Below are 19960 nucleotides of genomic sequence, written 5' to 3' on the forward strand. Positions count from 1 at the left end.
CACAAGTCACCGATGCAATACCCAAACGTGCTGGTTCAGCATGTGATAATCATTGCAGCCGTGCAAATCCTAGTTTTACCTTACTTTGAATGCTATTTTTGGGCTGCTTTCTACAGCAAAGAAACAGTGCATATAGGAAAGTGTTAAACTGTACACAAAGTGCAAGAGAAACTTTGTGGGGAAGTTTGCATGAATCCCACTAGTTTTAGTTAAAAATAAAACCCAGCCTGTCACTTCCAGCTTAATGATGGCTGATTGACTGTGCCTTTTTTAATTGTCAGCCAGTTACTGTGATTAGCAAGCTGCCTCAGTTTAGGTCCCATGCAAAGGAAGTCTGGAGGAGCAATTTTGAGAGTAGATGATTTACATATATGCCAGAGGTGGGCATAGCTGTCAGGAGGGACAGGGGGATTCTGGGAAGCACCTGAAATAAGCTGAGTCCCATATTGTTGCACTTTTGAGCAACTTGCTGAAAGGCAAAAATCTTCCATGTGCTTAGGAAGCAATATATATTATTAATCCATGTTTTTTCCTCATATTTTTACTTCTCAGTTTTTACAGCCCTTAGTCTTAATTTGTTTCCCTTCCTAAAGATAACAAAAATATAATATAGTTTTCAGATGTGAGTTACTGTTACAAAAAGGAGCATAGCCTAAGCAGTTATAAAAGTCTCTGGTTCTCTCAACTCCCTTAATTAAACTGTCAGTGATCTTTTGAACTTTGGGACCTCCCCTCAGACTTTTAGGTGAATTTTAGATTATTTTATTAGCACTCCTTTGTCTCAGCTGCCAAAAAGATTTTGTATAGTGCTTCCTATCTAAATATTTCCATCAGTCACTGTACCTCCAGCGCAACGGGATGTACCTCTCCATGCTCTGTGAGTACAAATGCCTTTAGGAAACAGTCCATTGTCCTCTGGTTTTTATTACAGACAGCACTTCTCTTGCCACAGGAACAGGCTTTGGCTTTTTCTGAAAGCCTAAAACACTTTGCACTCCCTTGAAAATGTGAAAATGGGGGCCTAAGCAACCAGTAGATGACAACAGCAAAGAACGGCCATTTCTAAGCAGGATATTTCTACCGGTCAGCTGAGATGTAGCATTTTTATTAAGATTAGCTTTGCTTTTCCATTCTTGCCCATCGCTTGCCCCTCAGTGCACAGACATCCAGTTTTCCTCCTCCATGTCTCTGAACTTATCAGAGCACCCTGGCATCTCAGCACTTAATTTCTGTGTCTAACCTCACTATTTTCACCAACTCTGCCTTCCCTGAGTGCCTGCCATTGTAATGAATTTCCATCTCCATCATGTGTCTAAGGCAAATCCATTTTTAAATGGAGCAGTTGTTGGTCATTCAAAGCAGCTCAGTTATGAATGACCCCCATCCTTCTCCCAGGCTGTATTAACTTTTCTGCCAAAGAAGGCTACAGTAGAAATATAAATGGATTAACTGAATCATGCATGTTTTTCATGTGTTATTAATTGTCCCCGCTTCCATTTATTAAAGGACTTAGCCAATAACCTCAAGCTGTTCTACAGAAGTACATGAATAATAATTTACAAGCTCAACACAGCCATGCATTCGTGTACCAAACAGATGCCTGGCTGATCTGCATGAACCATCAGCCATAACTTAAAGCATTTACTGGAAAGTTTGAACCACGGCACTATTTGCCCTGTGGTCCATCAGTAACGTGTCCCATGAAGAGCTTCCTCCCAGAGCAGTTGTGCTCAAATTCAGTCCAACGTGTCAGATAGCTGCTAATAGGGTAGATAAGGACTCTTCTGGGACAGAGGTTGACCTTGCAAAATCCCCAACAGCCTTCTTTAGCCTTGCTAGCCTTCTTGTGGGCAGATGCTCTTGCTCCCCGGATCAGCCCTGCCCCATGGGTGGAACAGCTGGCACAGTTGCACATCTGTAGGCATCCTCTAGCATCTAAGGTGGGTGACGGACCCCGCTGAAAAGAGTCGGCCTCCTGGAAGTGCCTGGGCAAGGCCTTACTGGGAGAAGGTGACTGAAGAACTGCTGTCTCATGTGGGAGGCTTAGGGTTAGCCGGATTCTTCAGATACCAGAAAAAAAGTCAAACCAGACAAAAAAAGAGACGATGCTTTAGTCAAAGTCTCAGAGGTCAAAAGAACTTCTGGCAAGCAAACACAGCATCTGAGATGAAAAGTAACAGAGCCAGAGGTAGAGATCTGTACTTCTGTCTGTTGTCTCTCTGCATCCTTGCAGCAGCGTTTATCCTGTACCAGCTGGTGTTTTGTTAATCGTGTGTGCACAGAGAGTGGTGGAAAGCATACGAACAGTGTGTAAACAGGGTGCAGCATAGTCACAAAAGGGGAAATACAGAATCATCAATGTTATTGATTGCAAAGACCTGTTATTTGTGCAGGTATAGGATATTCTTACTGGCCCCAGAGAGGAAGAGGGGACAAATCAACTGGACTGACTCCAATTTTACATGAGGAGGTAATTTCTGACCACTTTTAAAGCCAGATTTGCAAAAGTACACAATACTGAGGATTACAAACTAATTTGTTTGGGTCTGGAGCAATGAGATAAGCTAAGGCTGCAAAAACAGCAGGCTCAGCCCCTAAGGAGCATCCTGTGTCAGTGCCTAAATACATGGATAGGAACATAAAACAGCGCTGATGAGCTTTACAGAGATCCACATCTAGAAAAGAGGTGATGGCTGTGATGCAGGTATTAGGGAAGATCAACCAAGAATCACATGAAAAAAATTGAAGGACCTTTTCCCCAAGAATAGACTAAATGCTGGGACACAATACAATGATACCCACAACTAGGATATAGCCAGATCATTAAAATCCTCCCCAGCAGAGCCTTAGCTTATTGCCACGAAAGCCCAGGGATTGATTTAATGCAGTCAGCATGTAAATGGGAAGGAAATGGCTCTTCACCACACCATCTGTTTATCCCATCCCCGTAACCCCACTAGTTAACTCTTGTGCTGTCTCTTCCTCTTGCTGATACCCTTCAAAAAGAAACACAAAGCTCTGCAGAGTCACCACTTGCCAAGTTCCTCAGTCACATCTTCTGAGGTTAGAAAAAGCATCTAATGGTCCCCTTGGGGACAGGAGGAGCACTTCATCCTCCCTGGGTGTTTGTCACACAGGCAACCCACTGGTTTTGCCTGCAAGAGGCTCTGATACGACTATCATTAGCAACTTCATTTCTGCACAAGTAACCTTCAGGGAACAGCATTCTGTCTTTGTGGTGAAGTTTCATGGGGCTGATGCAGTATTTCCATGCTGTTGTAGGAAGCTCGCTAGTTGGTGGATAACTCTCGTCCAGGCTCTTCGGGCTGTGGGTGATTTTCCTTGACTTTCTACCCCAGAAAGAGTTCTTCACTGGTGCAGATTCAGGTACAAGGAAACATTAGCAACATCATTGAAATGGGGTCTTTGCTCTCTAAAGATTTTCCATTTGATTATGCCATAAATAGAAGGCCCCTGCTCTGTTGACAATTGCAGATGCATCTGAAAAACTCCAATTCCTTCAATCTCTTGAGCTAAAGTACCCTCAGTGACAGCTCTATGCCAACCACTTTTGGCTAAAGAGAGATGCTTAGGTGAAAGCAGCACATCCTCTTCAGAGTATAGTTCTTCTTGTCTGGATGCTCTTCAATGTTTGCATGCTTATGTCTTGGGTCTTTTTTTCTCCTTAAGGGGTTCCTCCCCAATGAAGCACTGGCTGTGATCGTATTAAAGGCAATTACAGTATGTTTCAACAGCCAGCACTCCTTACCCACACGCTGCCAACTGGGAAAATTTTAGCTCTTGCTGGGTGAGATGTTTCACTTGAAGAATCCCAGGGATAGTTGTTAAGGTTATTGCACAGAGCTTTCTATAGTTAAATGAAGTAGATATTAAAAGTTTAAATAACCTTTTGGTCTTTTTTCCTGTTAAATTGGGATTTCCCAATGGCTTAACTTGAGTTATTTCACATCTATTACGCAGTCGGCTGTCCCTGTCTTTCAGTCACGGAATGATCTGCCAGAGATGTTCATCTTTCCAGAGTCTTGATTTCAATTTAAAAGAATTGCCAGGTCACAATGCCAGTGGATTTTGTGCTGGTGTCTCTGAGCTGAGGAGCAGAGATATGAGTTGCTGAATTGCCCCAGCTCATTCTGCCTTGCAGCATCCCTGTGGCTTCGTTCGCAGGGCATCCTGTGGGGAAGGTAGGCACAGAGATACGTCCAGCGGTCATCTGAGCTTGGGTTTCATCCAAAAGATCTGTAGAAAGAGAGTGAGCACTGGCAGCACTTCCCTGAATTTGGTCCAGGCAGGTTCAGTCTTCTCTGATATGACAATAGACTGTATTTATGTGTCAAGAAGGAGAAGAAGTAACTCCGAGGTAATTTTTGCATGGCTGGCTGGCTGAAAGCAGAACCATGGTGCAGTGTGAGCTTTGGGCTTGAAAGCAGCAGAGCCAGATTAAAGAAGTTCTGAACTGAGCCTAATTAATCCTGCCTTTCTGTGGGGGAACACTACTATGTTGCAACAGGGGTCCTTGTGCCCTTCGCTGTGGTGTGGCGTAGACATGCCCTCATTTTCAGCCCCATGAGCATTTAAAAGATCAGGTCCTTGACTGGGATCTAGAAGCAAATAGGAAACAAGCAAATGACTGCCCAGCCATTCGCTTAAATCTGCTCCACTCAGGAATACTACCATGGTTTTGCATTAGCTTGAATCCGGAGTCAGTGGCACTCCCCACCAAATTAATCCGCATTATTAAACCTGGTTCAGGTGAGGAATGTCTGACAGTGACAGAGCAGCATGTTTTACCTCTCTGTGCTGTAATATGGAAAGATCCAACAAGGTTTTTCTGCCCTTGGCTCTTCAAGGTACAGAGGTTGCCCATTGTCCCTTTTTTTTGGGTCTGTCGTTCGTATGTTCTGCCCTTTAAAATTATTTCTTCATTTCTGACTCATCACTTCCAAACAAAACTGATGGTGTTCTACATCGCATGGCACTGGAAGTGCATTGTTTTAATTGAAGCTCCTGTTATAAAAGCTTTTCAATAAATTAACAAAACCTTGAAAATGATGAAGTGAACAAACAGAGCACATTCTGTATAAAACCAAAGTTTCTGAAAGCCAGGTAGAATGTCCTCAATGTCAGAAACAAGGCTGATAGCAAGGGGTGTTATCTTTTGTTAGACCAGTGGATATAGCTGGAAAAAAATCAACAAGCTTTCAGTTGCAAAACACTTTTTCAGGTCTGAAGACTTCTGATTAAATTTCAGGCACTTTATAGTCTGGTACAGTAATATTTAAGGAAAAAAACCCCATAATGATTCCAATTAATTTAAATTTCCACTTAAAGTAGAGAGGAGAGAATAGTTCATTTTGGGAACAATTTGCAATTCTTTTGCTGATGTATTACTTTGTAAATGGAGAATCTCTCTTAGGCATTTATTGAGACCATTTGGTCTTCAGGCAGAAACCCATAAGAGGCAAAAACGCAGAGAACAAAACATGAATTCTGCAAATCCTCTGGGCCCATGTTCTGTGTGGCTTTGTGCTAGGGATATGCAGGAATACTGGGTCTGTCACACGTAGGGCTGGCCAGAAGCCAAATGTGAAGATTTGGACATTTTTCATTGGAATAAAAGCAAGACCTTCTGAAAATTTTCACTAAATAAACAGAGATAGTGCTGCCCACCTCCCCACCCCTCTTCCAACACAAAACTGAACAGCAGTAAAGTTGTCCTGGACTGGATTTAATTTCAGCAATTAACTGCAATTACAGTTGAGCCCTTCCAACTATTTCAAACCCAGAACTATATTTCCCAGACTGGACAGTAGTGAAAAGAAAGTGCATTATTATATTAATAATTTTATTTTAATAAATATCTTTATAATGATCTGTTTAATCTTCTTGTGGTATGGTTTTTCCTTCTGGGCTGGAAACCTTGGTTCCGTCCCCTTCACTCATCTGCTAAGCAGCTCAGTGACCCTGGGCAAGTGATATATGACCTCTCTGTGCCCTGGTTTCGGCATCTGGCAAAAGAGGCAGCAACATGAATCCTACTTTTTTCCAACACAGGGAAAGAAGCATGGTAGATTAGTACTGCATATTATTATTGATGATTGATTTTCTGTTGCAAGTTAAATCAGGCTGAAGAGCGGCTTGAAGTCTTTTGACACTTTTCCCCATCCCAGAGAACACCATTTCTGCAGTCTGCCCCAAGCTCAAACCACCCCACTGTCATCTGAAGGCTTTGAACTTTCCTTCCCTATTTATGCTCAGAAGCATATCACTTTTAGGAGTGGGCAAAGCAAAGACTGCTTTCTTTGAGGAGTTTCTATTTTTTTAATCATCTGTAATAAAATGCACAGACCGTAACTCATCTGCACCGCAGAAAAGCCTGAATCAATTGACACTGCCGCTTACTGACATTTCATTAGGCCAGTGCCAATAGCAGATATTGATCCAATGGCCGATACAAGTTTGCAAGGACCAAGCCTGCCCGATCTAGTTGGAAGCTGTCCCATTGAAGGGGCACTGTCTCACAGTGAGCGTACCACCCCGCAGCTGAGCTAGGAGGCAATGGGAAGCTCCCTTCAACTCTTGAGCCCTGGGGTACCTAATGGTGATGTGCTGGCAGGACTGGTGGAGGCAACACGGTCTTGGTGCACCACTTGGTGCTACGTGTCACCGGCTGTTTACATCAGTGTGGAGTTCTGAAAGTCATGGGATGGTTTTGTTGTGGTGGGTGGAGGCTGTCTTTGCTGGGATTCTCCTCCACATCCAGTGAAAGATTTGGGGTCTATTAAGCTTAGATTTTTAGCCTTCTGCACGGCTTCTCTTTCCCAGGGGTTGGAAATCCACCACAGTCTCTATAACTACCCCAGCGTCCCTTCTTGAAGGAGCTCTGTGGTACACAGAGCAAAAAACATCTACAAGATGGAAGGAAAGAAAGTCCAGCAAGAGTGTTAGAAATCTGCTCTTCTCTCTGCCTTAGTGCCAGGTAAAGAAACAGGAGAAATATCTCCCCTGCCCTTTGCTCCCTCTAATAACTGCTTCAGTAAGGAAGAAGAGGGGAAGGGGAATGGAAAGGGGAAGGAGAGATGAGTACGTGATACTCTCCATAAGGAGCACATCTGCAAGAAGGAGAGATTGGTAGAAGGAGGCAGGGAGCAGGAGGAACCATTTAGTTTGCTCACCCACTGAATGACCAACCCAGGCTAGCCTTGTTTTCATGGAAGAGTTGTTATGGAGTGAAGGCAGGCGTGAGTTTAAATCCCAAAGTGGATAAACCTAACCAGTGAGAGGGAACAAGAGTCCCCATGAGACACTACTCAGTAATAGTTACACTGCAACAGTTATCCCAAAATTGCTCTCTGCTCAATTTCCCCATGTTTAACCATCTCTGTGTTGTGTACAGAAAACAAATTAGGCCCTGATTCAACAAAGTATTTCAGCTCCCAGTCCAATTTAGTCTTTGTATTGAGTTCAGTGTAGGATTTAGGGTCCTGAAAAGGAATTAGGAGGCTAACGCTGGGTTTCGTCATCCCAGGTTGTGACAGGAGCCCCATAGGAGGCACGGTGTCTCTTTGGATCATGGTCACAGTTCAGTCTCTCTTCTGAGGCCGCACAGATCAAAAAAATACTCCTCTGCGATGGACTGACTTTAAACTAGGCCAACCAGCAATAGACACTGGTTGAAAAATACCATAAATTCATAAATGAAGTAGCCTTTCTAGTTAATTGTTTTAAATAATTTTGCATGTGGAAGGTGTGTTTTGCTGTCCTTGATAGCGTTGGAGAAATGGGTCTGGATCTGGCTGTTCTGCAACATGCTAAGGCATCTGCTGTTCGGTTAAAGCAAAGAAAAGAGAAAACAGTGAGGGCAAAAAGCAGCAAAAGAAGTGACCAGTTTCTATTCCAGAGTCTTGTTTAAAAACCACAGCAAAGCTCCCTGCTGCCAAAGGTCCACAGTGCCCTTCTCCAGCATCCCTTTCCAAGCAGAAACAGAGAGCCCAGCAGGCATCAGATATAACAGCTAAGCCTGCAGCAACAGAAAATCCATGGTTGTTTTTCCCTGGGATACAAAGAGAAGAGCTCTCTAAGTGCCGAATGTATGGGGAGGAGGTGCTCAGGTCCGGGGACTGGAAGAATGGAAGAGCTCCTGATTCAAGAGACTGAGCTGCTAAAAAATGCAAAAAATGCTTTTGTGGTTGGTGTGAATGTGTGTAATTGTGCAAACAGAGTATAAAGCTTTGGCATTTCTTTTGGAAATCTGACTCCTTAGCTCAGCACTTGCTTAGTTAAACATGTAATCACACCATTTGAAGAATCAATGCCCATCACTCAAGCTGAGCGATTTGACTGATCCTTCCTTGCAAAGTAGGTGTCAATGCTACCCTTAATCAAGGTTTGACTGATTACCAGGGCATCAAGAAAGAACTTTATGTGGCACTGTGCATCCCTTGTGCACTGCCCTAGACGCCTCAGTGCAGCAGTGCCTTGAGCCCTTAATCTTGAGTTGAAATCCTGAGAACACTTATGTGTAATTTTTTTATGGCTGTGTTTTTAATGAACTGTCTCAGTTTTGGCAACAGGCCAAAACGGTGACCTCTCTCTCTGCTATCAGCCATGGATTCTAGTCTCTCGGTTATAAATAGTTAGCAATGATAGAGGGATTTCCAATTATTTGGAGAAATGAGGGCAGTGTTATTATCCTCTCTTACACTGGCAGAGATGGGGACATGAAGAGACAGTGTGATTTGCACAAGACCTCCCACTTGACTGAAGGTCAGGCCAGCAGAGTGATCCATCCTCCTGAATCCATCCTCCTGAATCCCAGCCTGGTGCTGTATGTGTCTGGCCATGGTGCTCTCGGGATGTGACAAATGTGACTTGGATCTCTGCCTGCTTCTCTTCTCTTTCTTCTTCAATCCAGACATGTTTTAAAGTAAAACAGGATGACTTCAGATCCATACCAAGTATGAAGTAGGTGGGGCAAACTCTCAACCACTCTCTTCTTAATATGCATGCTTGTTCGCAAATGCAGATCAGCCTAATTGACTGCCAGCATGCACAGATGTCTCTCTGCAAGAGTAGCTGGGTGCCGTGTGAATTGATTGCAAACACAAAATGGAACCAGATTAAAATTTGACCTACAGTAACCAATTTCTAAAACACAGAGCAAGCAGTTACAAGGTGATGGAAGTTCTGTGCTCTGGGAAATCAGTTATTGGCTGTTGTTGGATTCTTTTGAAGGGTGTATCCCTCCCTACATGCTCCGCTTTTTCTTTAGATGAGCAACTTGGGGGACACAGATCTTTATTAAGTCATGATGAAAAGATTAACCCCTTTCTTGCACATAAAATGCCATTAAATTTCCCTTAAAAGGGCTTTTTCAACATCATGAAATAATTCTTCTTTCCTTGAAGTGACGTCACTGTTACTTGGATTGGAAATGTTCACATCTCTTACAAGTCAATTCTATAATGGCTTAGGAGGAAACTACATGAATACAGTTTCTCCAAAGAAAAATTAAAATGTGCTTGCTAGCAAGCTTTTGCTTTTGCATACTACCATGTCTGTGAAGTCAGGATCAATGGAAATTTGCGGAAAGGCTATTATTTACTGTTTCTTTCAAGCAGCCAACAGACTAACCTACAAAAATCTTCTTTTCTTCCAAAATTCAGCATGAAAGACTGTTTAGTGAAACATTCCTATCCCGGAGATTAACTAATTGCTCAGCAGTCAGTCATTTTCACTGCACAGCCAAGGACAGCGATTCCTCTCCCACACGCAGATGGAGCAACGGTTTAACACAAAACAGTTCCTGGGACAGGAGGATTAAGGAGAATTTACTGGAGAGCAATTAAAACAGTTGTTATAGCAATTTGGTTTTGAGGTTGAATTTCACATCAAAGTAAAGCTATCTGAGGAGTGTACAGAGCAGAAGAACAATAAAGCCATCATTTCAGGCCATCTATTCTGCATGCTCAGAGTGCAGATTAATAAAGTGAACTAAGAGGACATGGAGATTTACAGGAGTAAATTAGGTGAAGCAGCCTAAATGCAGTTTGCATTTGGAAAGAGGCACCCTGGCTTCAGTCTCTGTTGGCTCTCGCTTTCTGTGGCTTCAGCTCCCTTCCATTTCTGCCAGGTTTCTTGTCACTGTCATACTCAGTAGAGGGTTTCTGACCACCCTTCTTGGTTGCAGAGACTCCTGCCAGTGCAGGACACTGCGGTCGGAGGCCGCTCTCATGCATGAGCCATACTGAAAAGCTGTTAATGGAAGCTGGGTCGGAGCCAGTGCTCCTTTCTGGCCCTTTGCTGATGTTTGCTGGTCTTGCTGGCTTGGTCTTCCCATCCTAGCTGTCTGCTCCTACCTCCTTGCCATGCCCTGACCTAGGAGGAGGCATTACTCCAGACTCTCCCTTGGGGTTAAGAGCTGGAATTGCATCTTGTGGGCGATGCTGCCATCGCCCTCTCTGTTTTGGAAGGGCAGTAAACCTGCAATGAAACAGGTTTTCAAGGCAGGGAACCAGTCCAGACACAGTGAGTCCCTCCACCGTCCATGGCAGCAGCTTCTTACATCCATCCCAAAGGAAGGTTTGCATTAACGCCGGCTGTTGAGGTTTCTCTGGCTTGCTGTGGGGCTCACAGGCTGGACTTTCAGATGAAGGACAAATACAGACGGCCCGTGGCCCTTCTATCAGACTGAACTGCATTTCACAGCTCTGCTAGCCCAGGCCTCAGGGCTCCAGTTTCTGCCTAATGGCAAACAGAAGGGCTTGCGTGAGGTAATTACCCTATTCTATTCATTCATTTCTGTCCATTCTTTCAATAGTTTAACTTTTTAAATTTAAGTGCATTTTAATGCATGTAAATTAAAAGGAAGAGTTGTTAACATCTTAAATTAATTTTTAAAAAATTAATACCTGAAAAAATAAGATTTAAAACTTTTTAACATACAAGTAGTAATAGCGAAACATGTTCTCTGTGACCTGCTTAGGTTTAAAAAACACTTCAGTTTTGGATCAAGCCTGTTTACCAAAGGTTACACATGAGAAATTGGGCTTGACTGGCCTAGTCTTCAGAATATAAAAAAAAAAGGGTCCCAGATATGTCCTGTTTTGACAACAGAATGCATCTAGAGAGGGTTAGTCCTCAAGGATTGAGGGATGAAGCATCCTAGACTCACGTGAGCACATCAGAGTAATGGCCTGGGAAGGGTTTGCTGGTGATGACAGCCCTGAGCAGCACACAGTGCTGATGCTGGGAGAGATCTGAGCAGGATCAGTCCTGCAACACCTGGGAGTGGGGTGAGATTTGCAATGCAAAAGGGTGGTTGTACAGGAGCAGCCACAGCCATCCCGGGTGGGCTTCAATTTCCCAGGAGCTGTGGGGAGACCGGACCAGTTCTCCACCAACTGCTGGAGGGTTTTCCCAGAGAGCAAGGTAAGAACAGGGGGCCTTCACCTTCCCTATTAGTGGTTTGTTACCATTGCTCCATGCAAACAAAAAGTCTGGTTTTTGACAAGCTCTCACTTGGACCCACCAATCTGGCATGGTCTTCTGTGCAGTTGTCTCTCGTCCTCCCTCTGCAGCTTTTAAAATAATAGTGTTTATCTGGAAGGACTGGCTGGTCTCTGAGGCTGGGTGGAGAACGCATCTCAGCCGGGAACTGGCAATACCCCAGCATGCTGTGGGGAATAAAAATAGCGTCGGATGAAGGGTATAATACACACACACACACACAACACACAGAGAAAAGCTTTACGGGAAGGCTTTTTACACAATCTGCGCCAAACTCTGACATTTGCACTGCTAGAGGCAGGGGTTTGGATACTTCTTACCCACCATCATGTGGAGGATGTCTGCATCCAAGGGACATGCAGAAAGCTCCCTTTATAAACACAGGAGACAAACAGGCATTTCAGGGTACATCTTGTCTGACCTGTTTTAACATCTAGCTGCAGGTGAAATGAGTCACACCCTCCAAGTGCTTTTTTCTCTCCCTGGACTGTGCAGCGCTCCTGGAGGATGAGTTCAGATGCAGACACAGGCTTCGTAGGTGAACTCTGTTCTGAGTGTCTGTGCTCTGGAAATTGGGTGTATTTTGTAGTTTGCTCTTAGGAGCAGGAAAATAGCACACTCGTCTGAGCACCGCATGGGTTGGGGTATCCTGTGTCTCAATCCTGGATCTGACAGAGATTGGCCTCTCTCATTAGCATAAGAAAAATGGCAATTACTTTTCTACAATTCAGTCCAAGATGTGAAAATTAATAGTATTTTTTGCAAACATCTTTACAAAAGTTTGTTTTATGTTGTGCAGGCTAGGCGTGAATTAAGCTTTACTTATTTTTTCCAGTTGTATTTGTTGGGGTTTTTTTAGCATTGTTGCCAAAGAAAACGAGGTATATGTGATTGCAGTATTTGTCTTATAGTGGTTATATCATAAAAAACTTTAAAAGTGATTTGCCAGCTTCAGCTAAGCTTGTGTGAAGGACTTGCCTTGAATCTTTTCAGGCCAAGGAGGCAATGGAAGACAGCTCTCATGTTTCCGAAAAAGGACCTATTTAAAAGGGTGCCAAGACCAACACACCTTGTGAGGACACTGACCCTTTTTATGTGAATTAGACATTCCCATAGGACATGGACCAGATCAGATCCCTCTGGTGGGATCTGAAAGCTGGTGAAGGAGCTGTTCTGTGGGTCTCGGCCAGCTGCAACTAAGCTGGGAGCTGCCGTCTCTTCAGTGTGGTCCAAGGGAGGGTGCATTTCCCTAACACGCCGCCTCCGTCCCCACAGCCGGCTTGGAAAGTTCCCACTTGCTCCGTCCACTCATCCCACTCGCTCCATCTGCAGTGTTTTCCAGTACAACTGTGGGTCTGTGTTGTCAGATGGATCACTGGCGTGGTCCGGGTTAAACAGAGCCCTATTTATTTCTTCAAATTTATTAACCTGGATCATTCAACTGATCTCATTTTCAGTGCTGCTGGGGAGGGGAACAGTGAGTAGTTGTCTTCAGGGCCACAATATTGAGTTAAGGTGCCTTCTAGGATGTTACTGTACTAAATGGTAACAAAGATACAGGGATCTGGACGAATACATTGGATTGTGAGTAACCAGATGAGAGGGAGATGGGGCTTCTACAAGACGTTAATACAGACAAGATAGTTACTTCTGGAACAAATTTTTGAGAGGTGACCACCACCCACATGAGCCTAGCCTGTGCATTAATAAGTGTGACCTGTTGGTTACTGAGTGCAGCCCTAGTCCAGCCTCATGGCAGGGCTCCTCATTCTGCTCTACATGGATGTATGTAGCTGTGGGGACTGAAACATTCTGTTTACTTTCTGTTCCAGTTTTTGGTGCTGCAGAAACACCCAACGAGCTGAGTCAAGGACCGGGTCTCCCCTTGCTGCAGGACTCCGGCTTCCCTTGCCCATCAGCCACATTTGTAGGATGCCACAGCTTGGGTCCCCAGAGTTTATTAGTCACTGTGAAAATCTTTACGTTGATGGCTTTGTGTGGCTTTCCCTCTGTCTGACTCAATGCACACCCACTGTAGTCATCACCATGACAACTGTGTGCCCTTTTGCTATACTGTTATACATTTCTGTGAATTTCCGTGGTGAGGGGCAGGCACGTATTGAATGCCACTAACAACAGCATGGGATGGTCTAGGAATGGGACAGGATGATATCTGGTCAAATATTTGCCACTTTTATGAACTTACTGTAATTCTTCGAGACTTTTACTAGTTCTTTAATCCATTCATGTACCTTCCATGGAGTCACTTATTAAGGGACCTTTGTGAATGGAATAAGGTCATGGAGGGATGATTTTCGCAGTACCGGTACACCGGTACAAAAAAAGACAGCAGACAAGGAATGCATTTCAAAGCATCTGGAAAGGCCACAGCTTTACTGATTAATTCAGCAGTAGATGGGAGAACTTGTACGTGTGTCAGCCTTGAGCTGGCTCCCTGACCTCTCATTGCCGCTGCCCTCATCTGCATGTGGATTTGGGTTCGGTTATACAAGCTGGCACCTCACAGGAGCTGCTCCAGCAGTAATGGACCCATTGCCAATGCCTTCGGTCGGGTCCCTCTTTGGAAGTGGTGATGGGCTGAGTTTACAGTTATGACAAGTTACCTTTCGGTATGGAGGGGAGGGAAAGGAGGTTGAGGTTAAGATTAAATGAAGAATTTTAAGTTCCTGTTTTCTCCTTATAGATAACCCAAATACTTCAGTTGCCAGGGCTGACCATCAGTTATCTTCTACTTAACCTTTGTCAGCTCAGTAATTAATGTCACCTCCATTCCCTCTCCTTCCCAAAATAAATACATTAAAAGCAAGAAAAACAGGAATGTGGTCTCGTGAGACAGGATTTGTGTCACACAGGGCAGTCTTTCACAATCCCATCCATAAAGGAAATGAAGTTCTACACTGAATCTCCATCACATTAATGAATTTAGCAGTTGCCGTGAGACAGGGGTATGGCTTGAGATGTGCTGTGCACACAGTTAATTCAGTTTCTTCTGATAAATTCCTTTGGGGTTTGTGTCTATTCCTGGGACATACCTTTGGACATGCCTATGTGTAACCACTCTGAAAAGGGTCAGGGACAACTGAAATAGCTCATCCAATTTAAGATTTCAAATAAGCCTCTCCAATTTGCTGAAGAACGTTAGATTGCATGAGGTGTTTTTCTGTTCTTATTTATAGAGAAAAATAGCCAGTAATAGTTATTAGACATTAATAGAATTAAGTCTCCATGTAAACACATTTAATCCTATTCTGGCTTAGGTTAAACCACTGTAGAAGTGGATCAAATCCAACCACATGAAAAAATTCCTAATATGGAAAAATTTGGTAATGAAAAGCAACTATTACTGCTAGAATTCACATCTCATTTATTTCCCCAGTTCTTTGTCTGTATAAGAGGATGTTTCTTTTCTTGTACTAGTACATATTCTAATGATATCATGTAGTCCTGCCCAAGACTAGATCCCTGCTGCGCTAGGAGTAGTACTCTCTTGGTTGAGGGTGGACGTCCTGAAGAGGGGACAGTCTGCATGGGGTGACACAGGGGTGAAATGGTTTCCTTGGGGTGACAGAGTAGTTCAGCGAGTGGATGAGGACCAAGACCCTCGTCTCCAAAGTGCCGTAATCTCACAGTGTCACCTGGGATTTGACGGTCTGCCCAGTTTTGCATTTCAGAGTGAAAAAGAAAATAACAAACACCTGTGAACACATCCAGGTTTCATGAGAAAGCTGAGGGGAGGGTGGGTGCAGGGCTGTGAATCAGCCCACCTTTGCTCCCTTGGAAATACTGCTCCACCAAGGTAGATTAGTCCTGAATTCTTGACCCCCAGCTAACCCCTGGATTTCTGAGTCCCTGGGCATTTTCTGTACTAATTCAGAGTGCAGCAGGCTTCTTCAAAGTAGCTACCCATAATCGTTTCAGGGTGTAGCACTTTCTGTCCCAAGCAGAGAAAGAGGAAAGGATTCATTGAAGAGCTGTTCCAGGCTCCTACCTGCATCCTACGAGAGGCTGAAGGAACATCTCCTCCTGTGGAGGTGGCAGCAGGGCTTTGGGAGTGTGTCTTCTCCACTGCATGGGCATAAAGTGGGGGAAAAGCCCACAACTGTGAGTGGTTACCGGGTCCTTGGTCTCACTCGGCCGGAGCAGATTTGCCCTGAAAATCTGATGGTGTTCATCACTTCGGCTGCCCATCACTGCAGCAGGGGTGCGTTCGGCTTTCCCCAAAGCGTTGGCTCCGTGCTGAGGCGTGGCAGCCCTCAGACTTAGACCCCTGTGCCACTGGGCTTGGCTCATCTAGGTGACATATGGCCAAGTGGTTCTGGGGCAAAAAACCCCCAACATGGTGATTTCCTGGCTTTCAGAAGGGCCCACTTCAGGATTATGAGGTATGGGCAGTGTCAAATTCGTGAAGTCTTGGCTTTTCTTCTGCAGAAGTCACAGGTAAGTATATTCTGTGCAGGGAGATAACCTCTGGCTGGTGAAGTTTTGAACTCGGAGGAGGAAGGGAGAAATGAAAGAACAAGAGTAGACTGGGGGAAAAAGGGAGCTGAGGGTAGTTTTCAGTGAAGTTCAAGCCTTTGAGAAATTAAAAACTGGTGCTGCGGTCTTTGTTGTTGTCGTTCTGGTCTTTATAAACAGGTGGCAGGACAGAAGTTGTCCAAGTTACCTCGTGCCTCTCCCAGCGGCGCATTCAATGCTGCGCTGGACGCGGGAGCGCTGTGAGCCCCTGCCAGACTGCAGGCAGCTGCCTGCCTTGCAGCATCCCCGGCTGCCTCCAACCACCCGCCAGGCAGAAGCTGGCAGGGGGACGGGGGGTGCTCAAGCTGTGAAGTAGGGTCATGGCCAGAGAGCAGGGAATCGTTGGGTAGAGGATGTTTTCCCCACCCCAGATGTTTTCAGGGACCCAGCCGCTCTGGTCTGGCACAACATGGGGCAAAGCAGCACAGCAGGAGAGGGAGATCAGTGGAGGAACCAGCCATCTTCTCTGAGACACGGCCTGGGGACACATCCTGGCAGCTGGTTGCTTTCAGCATGCCGTCATCTGCCAGAGGTGCCACACTGCCCTCCAGGGAAAGAAAGGCACAAACAAAACAACACAACCCACCTTCCGAATCTTCATTTAGAGAGCGTGGCTTCAATTAAATGCAATTACTTAATTTTGAATCAAGGGCAACTTCTCTTGCATGTGTTTGCTGTCCCCAGTGGCTTCTCTGAGAGAGAGTTGCTCCATGAGGGTAGGCGCTAATGAAGGAGAGCTTCCAAATGAGTGCATGTGTCGCTGCATCTAGGTCAGAAGAGCCAGATGAAAGTATCTTCCATGTTTCTCTCTTGTTTTTGTTTTGTGTTTGTTTTTTTTTAAACTGGGCTTCTAATAAACATGTTAACTTTCCAATTCATTATAAGCAGCTGCATCTATCAGCAGCACACAAGGATATATTTACTACATTTGAAAGCTCTCTAACGAAGCTTTGAAGTCCAGCTCATCCCAGATTCATACAGGGAAGGAGCTGTAGCCATCGTGGCACTCTTCTGCTGACTTCTGAAGATGTGAAACTTGAAAGCAACTATTTCTTTGCAAATATGGACAGGCGTGAGAAGCCTTTTTATAAAAAGTAAATAGATATTGAAATATGGATACTCAAATGGATACTTCAAAACCCACATCTGACTGTCACAGAGTTTTGTTTGTGTATTGCAGGGGCTTTCTTTTACTCTTCTTACCAACACTATCCCTACACAGTCCGTATTTGCATTTAATCCCATGCTGCTTTTCATTTTAGTATCATCATCTAGAGAACCAGAGCTTCCTTATCCTGCCTCAGTCCTGCATTCAAGAAAACTGGTTGAACCTTAAAAAAAAAATTTAAAAAATTTCATATGAGTAACATGCATAAAATCAACAGAAAGGTTTTTACTCTGTGGATCCTTCCACAGCTCGAGGCTCAGATTCCTTTTTCTCAGGGGCCTGAGAGATGCTGCAGGGTGAAATAACTGCAGCATTAAATAGCACGGCATCACGAAACAGTGGATATTGCTGGGTTTTATAATCACAAACCCTGTTATGGTGCTTCTCCATGGTGCTCCCAGTACACCCACACATATTAGACATATAAACTCTCCAGGAAACGCTTGTGTTGCCGTGTGAAACCACACAGCGTGGCACACGGAGAACCTAATTGCACCCTCCAGCCACTCCTACAAAACTAGCAATAAGCTAAGCTAGAAAGTATTGAACACATTTGGATTTTCCAGTCTCTGGAAGGGTATGTACGTTGAATTAAACTTAGAGCTGTGTAGTCTCCACTGAATTACTGTTTCCTTTTGGTCTGTACTAAAGATAGTGATGGAACAGGTATGAGCGTGTGCAATGGGTAGGTAGGTATCACAGTATTTGGGTTCTTCCTTGCTTTCTTCCTTCTCTTTATTCAATTTCTTTCCTTCTCTTGGTGTCGGGATATTTGTAGTTCTTCAAGGCTCCATCTTCTGCATCAAAAATAAAGGTGAAACCCATTTTTAATCTACACTTTTAAGAAAGTGTGTGTGTGTATATACGTACCCTATCTATGCAGTGGCACATATCTGAGGTTACTGTGTTGTGATCAGCTCCATTTAAATTCACTACAAGCAATTAAGATAGAAAGGAAGGAGAAATGGCTATTCCTTCAATACTGTTTCCCCATCTCCCAGTAATGTTCGCCGTATGCGATGTCCTTTGGGTGCTGACTCTGTTGTGGATTTCTCCCCCATAGATCATCTTCCGGAAGATCAGCGATGTCAAGAAGGAAGAAGAGGAGCGCCTGCGCCAGAAGAATGAGGTGACGCTGAGCATCCCTGTGGACCACCCTGTGCGGAAACTCTTCCAGAAATTCAAACAGCAAAAGGAGATGCGTAATCAAGGCTCAACCCACATCGACCCGGAGAGGAACCAGCTTCAGGTGGAAAGCCGGAGCGTGCAGAACGGGGCCTCCATCACAGGCACCAGCGTGGTCACTGTGTCTCAGATCACCCCCATCCAGACGTCCCTGGCTTACATGAAAACCAGTGAGGCCGTGAAGCAGAACAACAGGGATGCGATGGAGCTCAAGCCAAATGGAAACGGGGACCAAAAATGTCTCAAAGTAAACAGTCCCATGCGGATGAAAAACGGGAATGGGAAAGGGTGGCTTCGACTGAAGAACACGATGGGGACTCACGAGGAGAAGAAGGAGGACTGGAACAATGTCACGAAGGCTGAGTCCATGGGGTTGCTGTCTGACGACCCCAAGTGCAATGACTCGGAGAACGGTGTAAATAAAAACCCACTGAGGAAAACAGACTCTTGTGACAGTGGAATAACAAAAAGTGACCTTCGCTTGGATAAAGCTGGTGAGACTCGCAGCCCTCTGGAGCACAGCCCTATTCAGGCTGATGCTCGGCACCCTTTCTACCCTATTCCTGAGCAGGCCTTACAAACCACGCTGCAGGAAGTCAAGCACGAACTCAAAGAAGATATCCAGCTGCTAAGCAGTAGGATGGCTGCCCTTGAGAAACAGGTGGCAGAAATTTTAAAAATATTGTCTGAAAAGAACGTACCCCCGATCTCTTCCCCCAAGTCTCATTTATCACCCCAGCGGCCCCCCCAGATACCCTGTCAGGATATTTTTAGTGTTTCAAGGCCTGCATCACCTGAATCAGAAAAAGATGAAATCCACTTTTAGCATATACCTATGTGTATATATGTATACAGTATATATGCAGAGGTGTATATATACCTTTATACATATATATGTGTGTGTGTATACGGTAAATATATATACATATATATTTTCACTTGCATCCAATATGACTTGAACACACCAAGGATTTTGATATGTAAATATTGCATGTCCAGCTGGATTCTGGCCTGCCAAAGAAAACAATTATTAACATAGATATTGCTTGTATAATATGCAGTTGACTGCATGCACACTTTACATTTATTTATAATCTCTATTATGTAATAAAAGAATGACTTTTGTTTAACAAAGGCAATGTACTATTTAAAGAATCAGGGTCTAACCTGCCAATATTGCCATGACAGTTTTGATCTCAGGCTGGGTGAATTGAGCTTTTATTTCCTCACTGTCTTTTCTGCCGAGTTAAGCAGTAGATTAACATGACGTAGAGGACACGTTCAGACTCCAATTAGTATTGTTTCCTGGTATCATTCCATTACAATATACTGTATATTTGGTGATAAATTCCCCTGCTCCTCCTAAAGGGAGGGCTCAGTTCAGTGGCCAGGGAAGGGCACCGTGTCTGGTGCTGGGGTGGATCACTGGAATTTGTTCGTGTGGGTATTGTGCATGCAGAGCCTTTTATTTCAAGTATCCTCCTGCTCTTTTAACATCGTAAGTAAGAAATAATAATGGTGATTTATGTAACAAAATGAAACTAA

At 44.3% G+C, this 19960-nt stretch overlaps 1 protein-coding gene across 2 annotated transcripts in view; it reads left to right on the top strand.

The window, feature by feature from the left end:
- Window positions 1-19420, top strand: part of KCNH5 (potassium voltage-gated channel subfamily H member 5) — a 159238-nt gene extending 139818 nt beyond the window's left edge. For both annotated transcript variants that reach the window (XM_049828989.1, XM_049828990.1), the window contains one exon: window positions 18294-19420. In XM_049828989.1, coding sequence (XP_049684946.1) covers window positions 18294-19241 — 948 coding nt within the window. In that variant the 3' untranslated portion in view covers window positions 19242-19420. The remainder of the gene's footprint in view (window positions 1-18293) is intronic.
- Window positions 19421-19960: the final 540 nt, after the last annotated feature.

The sequence above is a fragment of the Accipiter gentilis genome, chromosome 25 (assembly GCF_929443795.1).
Source record: "Accipiter gentilis chromosome 25, bAccGen1.1, whole genome shotgun sequence".
Taxonomy (NCBI): Eukaryota; Metazoa; Chordata; class Aves; order Accipitriformes; family Accipitridae; genus Astur; species Astur gentilis.